At 47.1% G+C, this 17,234-nt stretch overlaps 7 protein-coding genes across 7 annotated transcripts; 4 read left to right on the top strand and 3 right to left on the bottom strand.

The window, feature by feature from the left end:
• Nucleotides 1-574: 574 nt before the first annotated feature.
• UA08_00701 (hypothetical protein) lies at nucleotides 575-1,963 on the bottom strand (the record flags this gene model as incomplete). The annotated part of the gene is made up of 2 exons (XM_020260537.1): nucleotides 575-1,360; nucleotides 1,400-1,963. 2 exons carry the CDS (start codon nucleotides 1,961-1,963, stop codon nucleotides 575-577), a joined length of 1,350 nt encoding a protein of 449 aa, XP_020124351.1.
• A 1,787-nt stretch (nucleotides 1,964-3,750) lies between these two features.
• UA08_00702 (hypothetical protein) lies at nucleotides 3,751-5,338 on the top strand (the record flags this gene model as incomplete). The annotated part of the gene is made up of 3 exons (XM_020260538.1): nucleotides 3,751-4,267; nucleotides 4,344-4,809; nucleotides 4,858-5,338. The coding sequence occupies 3 exons, from the start codon at nucleotides 3,751-3,753 to the stop codon at nucleotides 5,336-5,338; spliced, it is 1,464 nt and encodes a 487-aa protein (XP_020124348.1).
• Nucleotides 5,339-5,448: 110 nt separating this feature from the next.
• On the bottom strand, nucleotides 5,449-6,189 carry UA08_00703 (hypothetical protein; the record flags this gene model as incomplete). Its single annotated transcript, XM_020260539.1, has 1 exon — nucleotides 5,449-6,189. One exon carries the CDS (start codon nucleotides 6,187-6,189, stop codon nucleotides 5,449-5,451), a length of 741 nt encoding a protein of 246 aa, XP_020124349.1.
• Nucleotides 6,190-6,511: 322 nt separating this feature from the next.
• Nucleotides 6,512-7,492, top strand: UA08_00704 (hypothetical protein; the record flags this gene model as incomplete). The annotated part of the gene is made up of 1 exon (XM_020260540.1): nucleotides 6,512-7,492. One exon carries the CDS (start codon nucleotides 6,512-6,514, stop codon nucleotides 7,490-7,492), a length of 981 nt encoding a protein of 326 aa, XP_020124354.1.
• A 416-nt stretch (nucleotides 7,493-7,908) lies between these two features.
• Nucleotides 7,909-9,897, bottom strand: UA08_00705 (hypothetical protein; the record flags this gene model as incomplete). The annotated part of the gene is made up of 3 exons (XM_020260541.1): nucleotides 7,909-8,122; nucleotides 8,184-9,801; nucleotides 9,858-9,897. 3 exons carry the CDS (start codon nucleotides 9,895-9,897, stop codon nucleotides 7,909-7,911), a joined length of 1,872 nt encoding a protein of 623 aa, XP_020124355.1.
• A 1,220-nt stretch (nucleotides 9,898-11,117) lies between these two features.
• On the top strand, nucleotides 11,118-12,731 carry UA08_00706 (hypothetical protein; the record flags this gene model as incomplete). The annotated part of the gene is made up of 7 exons (XM_020260542.1): nucleotides 11,118-11,171; nucleotides 11,231-11,275; nucleotides 11,348-11,395; nucleotides 11,486-11,958; nucleotides 12,022-12,439; nucleotides 12,514-12,587; nucleotides 12,650-12,731. The coding sequence occupies 7 exons, from the start codon at nucleotides 11,118-11,120 to the stop codon at nucleotides 12,729-12,731; spliced, it is 1,194 nt and encodes a 397-aa protein (XP_020124352.1).
• A 391-nt stretch (nucleotides 12,732-13,122) lies between these two features.
• On the top strand, nucleotides 13,123-16,634 carry UA08_00707 (hypothetical protein; the record flags this gene model as incomplete). The annotated part of the gene is made up of 4 exons (XM_020260543.1): nucleotides 13,123-13,536; nucleotides 13,591-13,949; nucleotides 13,997-15,971; nucleotides 16,218-16,634. The coding sequence occupies 4 exons, from the start codon at nucleotides 13,123-13,125 to the stop codon at nucleotides 16,632-16,634; spliced, it is 3,165 nt and encodes a 1,054-aa protein (XP_020124353.1).
• Between the last annotated feature and the right edge of the window lie 600 nt (nucleotides 16,635-17,234).

Genomic DNA, 17,234 nt, shown 5'->3' on the forward strand with positions numbered 1-17,234 from the left:
TCTGCAACATGCAGTCGGTGGAAGCAACAGGATGGAGTTTCTTTGGATCATGTATGAGAAGAGGGACTCTTGTATTTATTTTCAAGAACTCCGCTGCAAGGTCAGCACAAGAGAAAGCGACGCCGACTGGTGGCTGGGTCATGTATCATCTGACGCTAATAAGCGGGGTGCTGGTCTGAGCCGCGCAAATAGGAAGGTTGGAGTAGCTCGTTCTATGTTATCTTGTAGAGCTGAATAGTAGAATGGCAGAAACAAAAAATGGCGATGAAAGTACGCGGAGAGGATGGGCCTTTTAGTCCGAGGATGAAATTTGAAGTTCTAGAGAAAGCATAGAAAGTTGGAAGTTGAAACTATGTACAGAGGAATCGAGGAAGGAACCATGGGATGAGAACGGGTCCTTCCTCCTTTGCATGACAACCTTAATGTAAGTAGTTCCCGCCCCGCCGTACCTTCCCGCGTCCCCGCACCTTCCCACCACGCAAACCCCTAGCTAGTCTGAACGTCCTTCGACAAGCCATCCATCATTCCTATCCCCAATCAGTCCGCGCTCGCGTGCTCGCCAATCGCCAAAAGCCTAAGGAATATGACTCTGATAAACATGCCGCCGCAAATAGTCGCTCCACTCACGCCCGCTCGGCGTTTCTCCGTCCAAAGCGTGCGGGTTATTGGTGATCAAGATATGGGCTAGCTCAAGCTGATGATTCAAGAGGACGAGGGACAAAGGCGTCTGGCCGACTACGTTCTGTGCTATTGTGGGAGCACCAGCAGAGACTAGTGTCTTCACGAGTTCGAGGATTTCACCATGCTTCAACCAACGCTGGTCAGTGAGATAACACGCGACATGTAGCGGCGTGTTCATCTCGAGATCCGTCGCGGAGATGTTGGCACCCTTCTGTATGAGACGTCGCACCAATTCATTGGAAGCAATCGCGGCTGCGTAATGCAGCGGTGCCTTGCCCTCCCCGCTAATAGCATTGACATTGGCCCCTGCTTCCAGTAGCAGATATGCCCCACCGATGAATTCGAATCGACAAGCCACATGTAACGCTGTGGTTCCGTTGGTATAGGTGGCATTGGGGTCTGCTCCCTGCTTGAGCAGGAGGGACATGTTGCGCAGCCTCTCGGCTTTCACTGCTTTCATTAGTGGCGTTTTACCAGCACTATTGCGAACTTCGAGATAAGCTGACGCAAGGCCTATGTTAAAGAGTAGAGCCAGGATATCCGGGTTTCCGTTCTTGGCCGAACTATGAACCACGGTATTACCAGCGCGGTCTCGCTGGTGAAGGTTGGCACCCCGGTGGACTGCATGTTGGACTGTATCCTTATTACAGAGGTGGCACAGAAGCTGCAAGACACCTTCCTGATTGACATCAGCACCATATGAAATCAATAGACGTACCAGACCATCTTGCGCATTTGTCGCAGCGCCGTACAAAGGCGTGAATTGTTTTCTAGCAGGATCTGCTAAATTTGGATCTGCCCCGTAAGCCAATAAGACCTGGGACATTACCACCGGAACGGAGCAAGACCCTGCAAGAACAAGAGCCCGATTGCCATAGATGTTGGATGCATTTGGAGTTACTCCGTGATTCAGAAAAGCCCTAACGGCATGCACGTATCCCCGGGATACTGCATTGACAAATTTCGACCGCTCATTGATATCAGTCTTCACGAGCTCCTGCTGAATTGGACGCGGATAATGTCGCATATGCTCATCTGCGGTTAAGTACGGTTCGAGCTTGGCATATTCTTCAGAAGTCGGCAGGGCTACTCTCAAAGCCTCTCGATGGCATTTCATCTTAAGAATGTGCCAGTTTCTAGAAGTTATAGTCGCGTAATGGCAAAGATCTGCAGCTTCGAGATAAAACGCCACCTCAAGGATAATTTCGGTCGGTAGATTCGCAAGTTGGCCTCTGGAAATTATGTCATATGTTGGACAACACGGGATACCATCTATATCCATTTCATCAGCTATCGTGGCGAAGTTTGTCAGGACGTGTTTATCAAAGACAGAGGATTGGGACTTCCTTAGTTGGACATGGAACTCTGACTAAAATTTGATAGAGGAAGACTGAGGATTGAAGTTTTGGTATGTTAAAGGAAGAGAGTTGCTGAATCTTGATTGCTCTTAAATGGAGTTGTTTTGTCTAGTAGACTCTGTGTCTCGACACGAGAAGTCCACTTGTATATTGGATATGTCTAGGGCGGTTCCCGGCACAATCAAAGAGCAGGGGAAACAAAAGATGTCTCTATCAAAATAATAGTGGTAAAGCATCGACAAAAAGATTTGACAAGAACAGAGACACATGAAGCGAGCCCTGCCTGAAACGCCCTTTCGACTTTTGAACAGTTTCACAGTCAAAGCATAAAATTGCTGGGGACTTTGTGTAGATTTGTTCCTTTGTCAATGGACATCTTTCTTTTTGTCGGAGAGACCCTCAGATAGGCAAGTTTCCTTTACCTGAGGCAAGAGGTATTGTATATGATAGCAGTTGGAGAATTGAACCACAATAAATTCGTGCTTGTGCTGGTACAAGCAATAGAGAAACGGACGCTGCTAGGACAATTTCTGTTGACTGGTTATCATTGACGTATCAGCGCACCTGTCTAGGTACGTATACATCAAGGGAACTTGAAGTAACAACAAGCACACAAGATGATTCCAGGTTACCGACTCTTCTTTCCTTGAACTAATAGCAAGATGCACAGTAATTGAATGCAGTGAAAAAAAAAAAATTAAACGCATTGATGGGAGGACCGTTGCTCTCAGCACCACTTACATACCTAGGTATCCAAGTATCAAGATGATGCGTACTTTGACAATCAGGGCTAGGGCTAGATAAACATGTGTTCAAGCAAGATTGATCACATACCCATCGAAAGCACAAGTTGACCAGTGGAATTTCTAATTTTAAAAAATCAACAATGCGAGCCTGAGGAATCCAAAGTGAACAGCCCTAACGCGCCGAGGGATAATTTTACCGTTTCGGGATGATCTGACCGCGGTTTTTACTCTGTCTGGACAATTTGTCCAGTGGTTCTCTTTCTAGCCAGTAGTCAGTTATCTAACTAACATTTAACTAATGACTATCTCTGACTAAGGTAGTTGGTTAACATAAGTCAACAGTTTGACTGATATTTGACTGGTTAAATAATAGTGTTCACTATATGGTGCTTGCGATAGCCCGGAGTATGGACAAACATGCCTTTGGTCAATCGAAGTACTATAATAGACCCTATCTACTACATTCCCTGCAATCAGCGACCGAGATTGGTCCAGAGACCATGTTCCAAGGTTCTCGTGCATCTTATCATCTGACATCAGCGTTATCAGAGCAGCAAAGGGATGGATCCGTTGCTTATCTCCTACTATGTACATGTAGGTGCATCCAGTCACCAAACATGGTAACTGAACTCTGGAACTGCACCAAGTTTGAATTGAATATTTTTGATCTAGCTTCTAGCTAGGCATTGAATCTCCCCTGATCTGTCTATAAGGGAACCCTAACTTAAGAAGCGAGAACTCCCCCAGCCCACGCCTTGCTACAGTACCTAGGGTCCTGATTACTATTTTTGCGTACGGAATCCCCTTCCTTCATTTTGGCCTCCGCATTGCAGTCCCTTTAAATGTTATATTAGCCCGTGTATATACGCTCTTTCGTATTGTTTCTTGCGCACTGACTGTATTGTTTTGTACCAGTCTTCTCCGCATCTTCTCCGTCCAAAACATTGCGTGCCAGACGCCGCACGATGACGTTTCAGACATGGGACCTGCAATGGCCATTTGGCCTGTTTCTGCTGGCCACAACTCTAGCATACATTGTGTTTAGTAGATTGAAAGGAGGAAAGGCCCTGGCTCGTCCGCGCAAAGCATCGACTGCTAAGACACCACCGCGCTCATTATCGCCAAAAAAGCCATCAGCATCACCAGCATCGCCCTCGGATTACAGTACTGTTTTACCTCCGCCACGGAGAGATGCCATGCTGAGCATGAACAGTAAAGTACCCAAGACTGCGACGGAAAATGTCAGTGAGGAAACCATTTTGAAAAATATTCTCCCGATGACACAGAACTACGAGGTCGCTGAAGGAACCCTATACACTCCCATGGGCTTCTCTGTCAAAGAAATAAAGGAGATGGGAGACTTTCCCGACTATTCTGCGCTCAGTGGCGTGCCATTGCCGAATGCTTACAATGGATTTGACATTGGGAAATCCATACCTCGACCGTATCGGCCGTTCAGATGGGCTTATCATCAGACCATGTGTATGTAGTTTCCCCCTTTTGACCCTTCACATGGTTGAATTACTTGGAAGAACACGAGAAAGCTAACTTGGACCAGCATTGAAAAAGCTTGAAACGGATTGGTGGATCGAACTTGAAAATACATACAAAGACCGAATTGCCCAGCGCAAGGCCCTATATGAGAAGTACGGAAAGCAAGTGCTTGACTGGATGCCAGGATCTGAACTCGTCTGTAAAGAATTATTGGAGATGGTTTTACAGTTCATCTGTGCTCGCTACCCCCAGTACTTCTCCATCCGAGATGACCGCATTTTAGTAAACAAGATATTGGACACAGAACAGGACATTCGCTCCAAAAGTCCCTTGGAAATCCTCATGGATAATGTCCCTGAAGACTTCGCCATCACCTTGCGAGATGATAAGACCGGTTTTTATGTTTTTCGCGCAGGTGTCATATGTTCATCGCTCGGTTGGAATGTCGGCTCGAAGATTGGTCTCCAATTGCATGAGATCCATGCTCCTGTCCCGGATTACAAAGAGAAAATGAAGTTCTCTATGGATCGGTGAGTCCCGTACGGAATATTCGAAAGAGTCATTTCTAACTCCAACAGATTTTTCACCAAAATGCCGGCAGATAAGCCTATCCAACGCGGCTCATGGGGCTTAGAAGTTGGTCAACCGCTTTACATGCCAGCGGGAGATCCGCACGAGCTGCACAGATTATCGCAAAATCCTAACCTCGGTCTTGAAGACTGCTTCCTTCGAGTTGACTGGCAGACATTGCGACGTCTCCCCATCTCAGGAGGCATCGTTTTCAACTTCAAAGCGTTGTTCACGCAAGTCAAAGAATTCAGAGACGAACCGAGAATCCCTGCGTTGATTGCCAAAATTCTGAGAGGAGGAAAAGAAAACCTCATGAAGTATAAGAACACATGGCATGTGGAACACGTCATACTCCCCGCACTAGATGAATGGAACAAGGAGCAAGAAGACAGCAGCACAATCGAAAAAAATTGGGAAGTGGCCACATTAGATGAGGATCCCTGGTACAAAGGCTGGGAAGAGAAATGGCACCGCCAACAGGGCTTTTGAGAGATCGAATGACCTTCAAAATCCAGATATGCAAAGGGGGCAATTGGCGTTGGAGGCTTTCATTTCGCTGTTGTATGGCCAGATTTGCAATGATATTTTCTCTTGCTTTTTCACTCTTCTTGCGGCCTAATATCTGCGCCTATTTCACTTTCATCATCTTGCCGGCTATGATAGCTAGCCTCACTCTCCCGATCGAGGTCTTCCAGTTCGTCCGCTAGTGGGCTCACTCTTTCGTCCAACAAATCTAGATCTTCTAGTTGCTGTCTTGGCGGCAGCTTCCACAAACTAGTAGCGCAGACACGATCTTTCGTAAGAAGATCATCGATGAATTGATCCACATTGGTGAGAACATAATGTTCTCGCATCCTCCTCTTTAATTTCCTGTAATCCGACAACAGCGGTTCCAGATATTTGTATACGTCGGCAGCATCAAAGGTAAGACGGATATAGAAGGCAGCGAGGGCACGCAGGTACTTGAAATCACCCCTGCCTTTGACCACCTCACCATCCACTTCTGCGTCCTCCTCGCTTCCTGGATCGGTGAAATTGAGATACTCGAGAACAATGTCGCGCTCCGGTGATAGCTGAAGCATCTTGAATGCAAGGCATAGGAACGGCGTCGGCTTCTGGGACAGTCCGTACGTTCCGCCAATCGAGGTTAGCTCAATGGCACGGTCACAGAGTGTGGCAGTATTGAGACCAAAGCATTGCTCTTTCCAGTAGTATGAATCTGTAATGCGATCGCGTACGGCTTTTTCGAAAAGCGTAACCGGATTCACGCCGCGAACAAGAGGCCCGGTGTAGCCGCGATTGTCGAGAAATGAGCTAGCGTCTGCTCGATGAGATGCCATGTTGATCCAGTTAATGCCGGGCTGAGAGAGGGAGAAAAGACGCGCTTTTCAATGAAGCTATTTTGCTTCGTCCATAAAAATTGCCGCCATCTCTCGCCCCACCCACGCTAGCTTCCAAGGTTGGTTTAGCGTGGCAGACGCGATAGTTGCACAGACAACGGGCACGGGTAAACACAAGCCATACTACATAGACATCGTTCAAGTTAACTACTAGCCTTGACATCCGGATTGAGCCTCCAAATACCAAATTGCTCTGCATTTTGACCAATTCCGCGAGGAGTCTCTATCTATCCCTTTGCATTCCGCAGATGCGCACGCCAACATGGTGCTCCTAACCTCCTCCACAGTTGCGACGCTGCTCATTCCAGTCATCACCTGCGTATGCACCTTCAGCATCTTTTTGGCGGGGTATTCTCTACAACAGCATTCAGTGCGCAACATAGAAAAGGCTTTCCGTGCGTTGGATGCTTCACAGGCAGATTACGAACAGTATCCGTTCGATACACCCGAGCAAGCCACGTGGGATCCGGAGACTGGAGAGCTTTCGTCACTAAATAAAGGGAACTTTGCATACTTGCAACTCCTTGCCGAGCCCAATCCCTCTGATATTTGCTCTGCAATTGCCTTTTACAAAAAGCTAGTAGAAGGCAAGTCAGAAATTCAAGACCGGCTGTTCATGTACCCGCAGGAATGGGATATGATAATGTCCACGGATCCCACAGTCAATAAAGCACTGTCCTTTTTGCGTGATGCTAGTGTGAAATACAAATTCTGGCTCCTACCTATCGACATGAAGCTCGTGGTGCAGCAGGGCTACTCACTGACGGACTCAAAATTGCTTCGTCTGGGCGAGATTCAGTTTATGGCATACGACAGCGTTCTATATCTCCGAACGCCGGGACTATTACTTGACGCCAAAGAGCTCGATAAGATAATCCTGACTCGTCCACTTCCTATGAGATATGATCCAACTCGTCAGGAGTCTTATCGTAATGGAGCATGGATCGGCATGCCCCTTCGTGCGCATGATGAATCTAAACTGCCGCCTGTGTATCTGATTTCGGTGAATACAAAACGCAACAGGGTGGAAGCACGCACACATGTCCCCAATGTGGCTCTGCGAGGGTTCGGCGATTTGGCTGCCGGTCCCAATTACAAAAAGGTCACCGGGAATGATCCCGCATATGTCTTTTTCGAATGGGATGAAGAAGGCCATGCAAAGCGAGAGAATAATCCATATTATGATCAATGGAGAAAGGAGCAAAATCAAGTCTGCGCGGGACTAGACTTGGATTTTTATTAGCCTATCTCTATCTATGCTTTATTGGATTTGTGCTTCTGGCAGGGCTGGCCCCATTAATACTTCCTTTTCTTTTTAGGAACGAGACCTTTTTTTTCTGTGTAATGATGGAACGACGAACATTGGGATTTTGAGCTGGGTATACTTGGAGGGATAATGGAAGGAGCATACTGTTGAATTTGTACATAAGCCACTTGGATTGATTGTATTATTATGGTGAATAAAATAACACTATCGAGTTTTGTACCTAGGCATTTAGATATCTTCGTATAAATCAGCCATGTAGCAATATTCCGTCTAAGCTCCTGTACATATAGCAAACTGCATGTCCGCATATTGGCTCGCCAGTGGAGTATCATAAAGCAAGAAATCAGGGCACCCCCTAGGTAAATAATTTTTCTAGATAAGAATAAAGATTATTACACGCCAATCTCGTAGCCAAGGAGGACTTCGGTGGCATTGCCTTCCCAACCACGGTTGCCACTGGCGGAGACCATGTAACGACAGGCCGGATCAATATAAAGCTGCGAAATGACACCTGTTCGATGGCCTGGAATAACAAGAAACGGGACAGCTGAGTGTTTGTGAGATTGGCCTTTAAGGTCATACAGCCGAAGGATGTCGTGCGAAGCGCTGGAGTAGGTTAGCATATACGAGATTATTTTCTCGATCATGATGATAGATAGTCACTTACCAGAGCAGATGCCGCCCATTGGGCATCGCCTTCAATGCAGTCACTGCACCACCCACTTGCGGCAACTTGAAAACCCGTTCCGGCTCTCTCAGGCCTTTGTGTAAGCTATATTCCTCGACTGTGCCGTTCCGACGTCCTGCATATATATAGTTCCCGTCAGGAGACCAGCAAGCATTCATACACCATGGAGGTACATTCCTAGGGTTGATGCGAGCCACGGGGTTGGGCTGCCGTCGATCCCAGATGCGTATCGTGCCATCGATGGACGAGGCTAGGAAGGTAGAATCGGATGTTACCTGGGATGAGCTGGCTGCTGTCTGGGAGTCCTGGGCAGTAGTCGACATCTCTAATGACTCCGCGTGTGGCAAGCCATTGACTGTAGGCTCCGTGCTTGCCTCCGCTTTCTGAGTTGGTTGAGTTTCCTCTGACTTCAGTGAGGTAGCACTCTGGTTAGGATCTATGCCTGTGGTCTGAGGTAGCCACGTTTCCGTACCATTGGACTGGTCGACATTTCCGGATTCTGTCTTCATTTCCTGCTCTGAAGGTCGAATATCCATGTCAAGCGAGCCACCGAATAATGCGTTCTCACCAACGTTGCCAGCATCGGCCGATGGCTCTCCGCCATCTGCCATATGATTATCTGCGTCTCCAAAGAGAGAGTCGGCGCCACCAAAGAGAGAATCCGTCGGGGATGCTGCTGGGGCATTGTCATGACCGGCTTCGCCATGTCCAACTGTACCATTCACCAATGCAGACGAAGCTGATTGGTTATTTGATGAGAAGGATTTCTCAAACTGCATCTCCATGGTGTCCTGTGGAACAGGGAGGCTAGATTCAGGACGGATCTCTATCGCCGAAATCTGTCCAGTATCGGCGGCAAATGTGGATTTGACTTGACCTGTATTGAGGTCCCAGTCCAAGACGCGCTTGTCCCAACTACCAGACAGAAGACTACGCTCATCCGGTGTCAGGTTGAGCACCGAAACGGCAGATGTGTGGTTTTTCAGGAGAGCAATCTCCCTTCCCTCCTCATGACGGACTGTCTGGAGACGGATATTGCCAGACTCTAAACCAGACAGCAACCATAACCCTTCGCTTTGAGCTGCGAGAGAATACACTGGCGATAAGACATGTCCGTCCATGTTCTCCCAATAGTTCATGAGGACCCCGGCTTTCACCACGCTATCGACGAAGGGATGCCGTTGAGCAACGGTCAGCATTAATTTACTATTTATGGAGTCCACCCAATTATATTTCCTTATATATCCATCTGTACCTCCGCTGAAAACCCAACGCATGTCCGCCGTAGCTGTCACGGCATTGATAGATGTACTCTGCGGCGCGGCAGTAGTTGGTACGATGTCATACGTCTCCGCCGTCAAACACTCTACTCGCACAGTTGGACGATAGATGTCGAGGGAGTCAACTGGCAGGTTCGGTTCAGCATCCTGCTGCGAAGAATCTCCAGGGCCATCGGACGTCTGGCTGTTGTTGGACGGACTTTCGGCATCCTGTTCTTGGTCGACATCCTGCTCCGGGTCGTTTTCCGCATCACCGTCCGCGTCGTCGGCATCTCTCATCTGCTCGTCCTCGTCGTCGGAACTTCCATCTTGTGACCCTATCATCAAATTTTCATTAGTCGTTTGTCAACACGACTGAGTAGTCAGGCCTCACCTGTAATATCACGGTCATCATCGTCATCCAAGGAAGGCATACTTGGCGCACAGTATCACCAGCAGTCCCCCGGCCGGCCGTTCACCGCTGGAAAATCGATATTTTCTTCCTATGCCACAATCCGTATCTAGATATTCGCTTCGACGCTCTTTTGCGGCAGGCAAGGGGATCGCGGCGGAATCTCTCACGGGTGGAGTACGTACCTAGGCTTCGGTAAACCGGTTCTTGTGAGTGGCTGTCTTCGATGAGAATAAAAGATACTTGTCAATCTTATAGTCGCAAAAAGCGTGCGACAGGATATATTGCCGCCCTTCCGTAGGATTTGGTGTATTGCGGCGGTGTAAAGCAAGGATAACGCCTTGCTTGTCCCACGCGGAACTCGTCGTTGCTTCCCCAAAATCTCAAAGTAAAACGCGGGCTCTCCGCACCGGACGGATGCCTCAGGCAACAATATACACATCTAAATGCCATACTGTGATATGCTACACTACAACTCTGTGTATGGCTGACTTCCAATTAAATATGTTTTATTGCATTTTCTTCTAACTAGGTATCTGGGGGAACGGAAATATACCTATGTAGAATTCAAGAGTATACGTCATTATTTTCTATGGGCTATAAACTTATTGATCCTATATAACTCGCTCGCTCTTTGCGGGATCTAGCCGTGCGTTGTCTACTGTATACTGGAGTAGTAGTATCGGGGAAAAAAAATAAAGAAAGATAATTCATGGTCAAGAATTCAGCTTGTTTTATTAGACAATATCCATGGCTATTGACGCGTACGTCTAGCAACGTGATAGCATAGGACGTATACGTCCGGGCTTACTTGCTCTATTGAGCAAAGCGCCGTCTTGAGACCGACGTCGGCGGCGGATGAATCATCTTGCGGCCCTTCTCATTGGCTAAGCTGCCAGCTCGGATATAACTTTTAATGGGGCTCGGTATTTGCTTATCAGATCGATCAGATAAAAAAGTCGGTCCGCATTGTCGGCAGTCCACTTCGGAGATACCTCGCAGAACTTCAGAGTGCGTATACGCACTAGCTCCCTCTCTATATCCGAGGCTTGCGGATTTAAAAGAGAGGGGGCATAAGATTTATTGGAACAGGAGCAGTAGAAAAGGGATAGCTGCCCCAGATCATGGCTTATCCTCTTTTCCTTTCTTGTATATCATTGTCCGTCAACTTGAATTTGCCGTTGCGTACATAACTCATTACCAGGACCCCGACTCGGCCTTTTAATAGAGGTTTCTTGAAAGATGGCCACCTCGTTGAAGAACATTATTGTCGTGGGAGGCTCTTATGTTGGGCGAGTCAGTTTTGTAGTTGCGAATAGTCGTACGAATAGAGAAAGCTAACCACGAGGTATTAGGCTACGGCCCAAGAGCTTGCTCGTGTTATACCCACAACACATAGGGTGAGTGACTGGCTTATTGATGTTGCTTTGTTTGCTTTGGCAATCTTACCTGGGAGCTAACCCCCTTTTCAGGTGCTGCTAATCGAGCCACACAGTCATTTCAATCATCTCTTTGCTTTTGTAAGCAGTTCCCTCCTCAACAAGAAATCATGATGCAATTAGGACAGCATCAGGACAGCATTTGGAAGAATTTGTGTTGATGACGTCTAGCCCCGATTTGCCGTCGTTCCCGGCCATGAGCACAAGGCATTCATTCCGTATACAGGTATATTCAGCCCAGTGCCAGGTTGTTCCGACTTACCCACCATCATTCAAGCACGTGTGACCTCTGTAAAGCAAAATTACGTGAAGCTTGATCGAGAGTGGCAAGGATCTAGTCAGATCCCATTCGCATACCTTGCTGTCGCAACCGGAGCCAGCCTTTCGGAGCCGGGTTCAATGAAGTATGATGACAAATTGTCTTCTATACAATATCTGAAAAGTCACCAGGAGAACGTCAAGAAATCAAAGTCAATTCTCATCGTCGGGGGAGGAGCCGTGGGCATTCAAATAGCCACCGATATGAAGGAGTATTACCCTGAAAAGGACGTTGTGGTTGTACATTCGCGCGAACATTTGATGCCACTTTTCCATTCAAAAATGCACGACCTGGTCAAAAAGAGGTTTGATGAACTCGGCATCAAGTATGCTTCTTCATCTTCGTCAAATTTGGACACTGCCTAGTTTCACTAATGAATTGAAAAAAGGCTTGTCACAGGCTCGCGGGTGGTTGTACCAACAAATGGTTTCCCAACTGATGGAAGCAAGTTCGAAGTCCACCTAACGAATGGTTCCAAATTGACAACCGAGCTCGTAATATTAGCGACTGGACAAACACCTAACAACAGCCTGATCAAAGATCTTACTCCGTCAGGCACCGAGTCTTTGATAAACCCAGAGAATGGCTTCATCCGTATCCGACCGACCATGCAGTTCTTAGACAAGAAATATCCAAACTTGTTTGCTGTGGGTGATATTGCAGACACCGGTTTGCACAAGGCTGCAAGACCTGGAAGTGCACAGGCTGCTGTCGTAGCCAAGAATATCCAGGCCTTGGTCGAGGGCAGAGAACCACAGGAACACTTCAGCTGGAGCCCGCGAGCTATTCATCTTTCTCTAGGATTGGTGAGTGAAGTCTTCCACGGTATATTGCATCAAAAGGATGTATAATATTAATAATATGTGCCTGACAAACGCAGAAACAAAATGTCAAGTTCCGCAACCCTAACGTGGCTGAGGGGCAAACCGAGCCGTCCATTAACATGAGTGAAGAGTACGTATATGTTTCAAGACGTTGACCTAACTTCACCATGCCTCGCTAACAGCCAGTCTTAGTGGCCATGAGGATCTTGGGGTGGAGCGAGCATGGGCGAGAATGGGCGTCTCGGTGGATAGTCCTTGGCGATACCATTTGTGAAACGAATATAAAGAAAGATCGTTGTATACTAGCACATAGCCATTCATTGTCGTGAGGGCGTTTATTTTCTCTGACTGGTCCAAAAGAAAAGAGCGCAGGAAGGTGAAAAAGCGAGACCTTACCTAATCAGCCAGGCGGTTTCCGAAAGGGGAAGGCATGCTCAGGCGTTTGCTCCTCCTTTATTTGTGTCCGTGAGGATGGCCACCTCACCAGCCTCGTTTCAAATCCTTTCAAAAATAACAACAACAACAACAACAAATTGACTTCTTTTCAATTCCCAGCCTCCTTCAATCCACTGTCACTTGTTTTCTGCGTTGCTGCCCCGAGTCCTTTCTTTTCAAATTTAGCACCCTGCTATCACTTGTTATCTGGTGCCCATCTATCAGGCAACATGTCTGTCAAAGCCTTTCGTACGCAGCGCGCAGCTAAATGGCCCAAGTATCGTCCGCGTGGAGACGTACCTGCTACGTCTGCGACGGAATTGACCGTAAAAGCGCCACCGGAAATTCGACAGTATGTCCTAAAAGCACTGAAGTTGGACCCAAAGCAGCGATGGCTGTCCTATCCGGAAATTCCTGCAGCAGAAGAGATTATGGGGTTGACAAGTGCAATAAACCAGGAGGAAGGACACATCGATATTGTGCCAAATCAGATCAGTGGCGCATGGGAATCACGAGAGGAGTACCTCAGTGCTCACTATGAGCTACTTAGAGAAGATTCAGTCGCCTTATTACGGGATGCTGTGGCCTATCTGAAAGAAGAGCCCACTCTGAATGATACGCATGAAATATGCGTCTATGAGAAGGTTCGCAATGTTATACTCATCTGACCCTCATGCTTGAAGCTAAAGATTTGACAGGTCTATATCACGGGGATAACATTCTGCCCAAAGGGTATTGCCACAAAAGTGTCTTTCTCTCCTGCCCGTTCAGGAAAGAACATCGTGTGGCAGTATTCGAGTCGGTTAATTGCTGGGTCTATGGTCGCATTGTCACCAGCGAACGACTGTTTCAAAACCCAGTGTCTTGTTGCGGTCGTCGCGGCTCGTCCCATGGATCAGATCAAAGAGCGGCCTAGCAAGGTCGATCTTTTCTTTGCAGATGACAAAGAAGCAAGTTTCGATCCTCAGCAAGAATGGATAATGGTACAAGCAAGGTCGGGGTACTTGGAGTCGACTCGCCATACCATGAAAGCCCTGCAAGTCATGAAAAACGAAAAGTGAGTAATTTGAACTGGTAACCAGTATATATCGCTAATATAAACAGATTTCCCTTCTCGGAGCATATATGTGGCCTCAAAAAGGACATAGGTTGCCCCGAATATGTCAAACTTGATCCTCAGATGAAACTTTTCTCCGATGAGTACATAAACATTTTGACCGGATGGCCTTCGCAGCCGCAGAACAACTTGGACGAATCGCAATGGGAGGCTCTACGACAGATTTTGACGAAGAGACTTGCCATCATACAGGGTCCCCCTGGGACTGGAAAGACTCATGTTTCTGTCGCCGCATTGAGACTGCTTCTCTCGGCTAGAAAAGAGGAAGACCCGCCAATTGTGGTCGCTGCTCATACTAACCATGCTCTTGACCAGTTGCTCAATCATATCGCTGCATGGGCACCGGACTATATTCGCCTTGGAGGCAGAAGCCTAGACGAAAATGTTAAAAAGCGAACACTGTTTGAAGTACTTCAGTCTTCGTCAACTCCGCACCTTACAGGAAGTGCACTAGGACCTGCATACGGCAAGATTCATGCAATGAGGAAAAAAATGACAGAAACTTTAATGCCTTTCTCTATTGAATCGTCACACGAGCCACTTTCTGCCGAGTTCTTCCATAAAAATGGAGCCCTCACCGAGAAACAATATCAACTTCTGTGTGACGGGACTAGTGGCTGGACAGGAACCGGTCTTCAAGCCAAACGAGATCCCATGAGCATCTGGCTGGGAGACGGAGTCACGGAACATCGTGTGTCCTACGAAGATATTAGCTTCAGTTATGAGGAAGATGAAGCAGACCTAGAATATGAACAGTTAAAAGAAATCGAACAAGAAAGAGACTATCTAGAAGACGACATCGAGGCTCTCAAAGGGGTCTTCTTTCCTTTGAAGGAAACTTTCGTTGGAATTAGCGATGCCAATGAAAGAGCAAATGTTGACAATCTATGGGAGATTCCTCCCGGACATAGAGGCAGTATCTATAACATGCTTCGAAGACGTGCTAAAGCCCAGGTGCTTCGTCGATACAGACAGCAGGTGAAGGAATATAATGCTATAGCGATAGAGCGTCAGATCGGCAAATGGGAACAAGACTATGCAGTTCTCAAAGATGCAAAGTTGATAGGGATGACGACTACTGGATTAAGCAAAAATCGGGCTTTGATATCAGCACTGAAGCCGAAGATTGTCATGATTGAAGAAGCAGCCGAGACAATTGAGGCCCCAGTGACAGCGGCTTGCGTCGAATCACTTCAACATTTGATTCTCGTCGGTGATCATAAGCAATTGCAAGGAAGCTGCTCAGTTACTGATTTGGAAGGAGATCCCTTCTTTCTCAATGTGTCAATGTTCGAGCGCCTCGTTCAAAATGACGTTGAATTCAGGAGCCTTTCCCTTCAGCGTCGCATGGTTCCAGAGATCCGACGCTTACTTACGCCTATTTATGACAACCTCGAAGACCATCAATCGGTGAATGGACTTGCAAAGGTACCAGGCATGGGAGATGTCCGCTCGTTCTTCTTCTGTCATCGCTGGCCGGAAAGTACCGACAGTCTCTTTTCAAAATACAACCATAACGAAGCAATCATGGTTGCCACTTTTTTCCTTTACCTAGTTTTTGCTGGTACGGATGTCAATAACATTACAGTTCTAACATTCTACAATGGACAGAGGAAAAAAATACTCAAAGTTTTGAAAGAGAATAGGCATCTCCAAGGCAAACACATCAAAGTCCATACAGTCGATTCCTACCAGGGGGAGGAAAATGAAATCGTGCTTCTTTCCTTGGTTCGAAGCAATGCGGATCAAAAAATTGGATTTCTCGCCATTGAAAATCGAGTCTGTGTTGCTCTCTCACGAGCCCGCCGGGGGTTTTTCATATTTGGCAATGGCGACAAAATAGCTGCTGCTAACCCCTTGTGGTGGGAGGTGGTCAAGATTATGGGTGATGAGCCGATGGAGTCTCGACGAATTGGATATCATCTACCGTTAACCTGTGAAAATCATGGCAACAAGGAATTTGTACGGAGTCCAGAAGATATCATTGAACTGCATGGCGGCTGTCATATCTTTTGCGAAACCAAACTAGACTGTGGGCATTCCTGCCCTCTGAGATGTCATGTTTTCGACCATTGTCGGATTCAGTGCGAAGCAACGTGTGCGAGAACCCTTGAATGTGGACATACTTGTGAGAGTAAGTGTCTGGCAGAGACATGCAGATGTGCGACGTGCGGATATTGGACAAAAAATACAAATTTTACCATCAAGACCTCCCAAGCAGCATCGGCAAACCTTCAACAACAGACACGTCCGGAATCAGAAGTCAAAGCCAGCTATGCAGAAAAATTACGCGAGTATCAGGAGTTTGCGAGCGGTGATGTTCAAGAGCATGATCGTATCCTTGCAGAAGTCCAGCAAGCTGAAAAAGCAGAGGACATGCTCGCTCGTCTGGATGCAGAAGCGGAAGCAAACTTATTTGATGACGAGCCAGTGCCAAATACCGGAACTCTCATTGAAGATGCTGCCAGTATCGTTTTTTCCAATAGCAATGGCAATGGCGACCAAATCCTGAATGACAACGACAACGTTCACACACGAAGACGCTGGGTGCACTCCTATGACCCGTCAAAGGGTTTAGAAAAGCTTACTGGCAACGCGCCGGAGATAAGTCTACTTGACCTTTGATCGAAACGAAAAGGGGACAATAAAGTAAGAGGCCAAAATTCACGTCCATTAACTTCGATATACACCACATAATTGTTTTTAAGGACCGCTGAGAAATGACTAATCTTATCAATGCCTGTCTCTCCCATGCTATGTACATTCTGTTCTGATTGTTCACTCAATGTATTTCACTTCACCTAGACAATGAAGCATATTTCTTCAAGGACATTTAAACATCCTTCTTCCTTGTTACGCAGGCATCTACGTACGTAATTTTGTCTTCTATTCTTTCCTCATGTACGCCACCCTTCAATAATTTATCCATGCTCACTGGTTAGTGCTAAGTGACCACTGATTGATCAACTTATGGAGAGGCTCCGCACACATACCTGATCCAAAAATGCAATGGGCCCGTATAGATAAATACTACATAGGGCTTACTTATCCACGTGCCACGCTAAACCGCTCACCATCACGCCTCAGTGAGCTGCAGTTGAGGGACCAAGCCGGCCAGCTAAACAAGCGTCTCCACAACAGATTGCATTATTATCTATTATTAAATATCTAGTAGTGTCGGAAGATGAATTGCGTCCGACACCGACGAGGCGTCATTGCTCGTTT

The sequence above is a fragment of the Talaromyces atroroseus genome (assembly GCF_001907595.1).
Source record: "Talaromyces atroroseus strain IBT 11181 chromosome Unknown scaffold_0, whole genome shotgun sequence".
Lineage (NCBI taxonomy): Eukaryota > Fungi > Ascomycota > Eurotiomycetes > Eurotiales > Trichocomaceae > Talaromyces > Talaromyces atroroseus.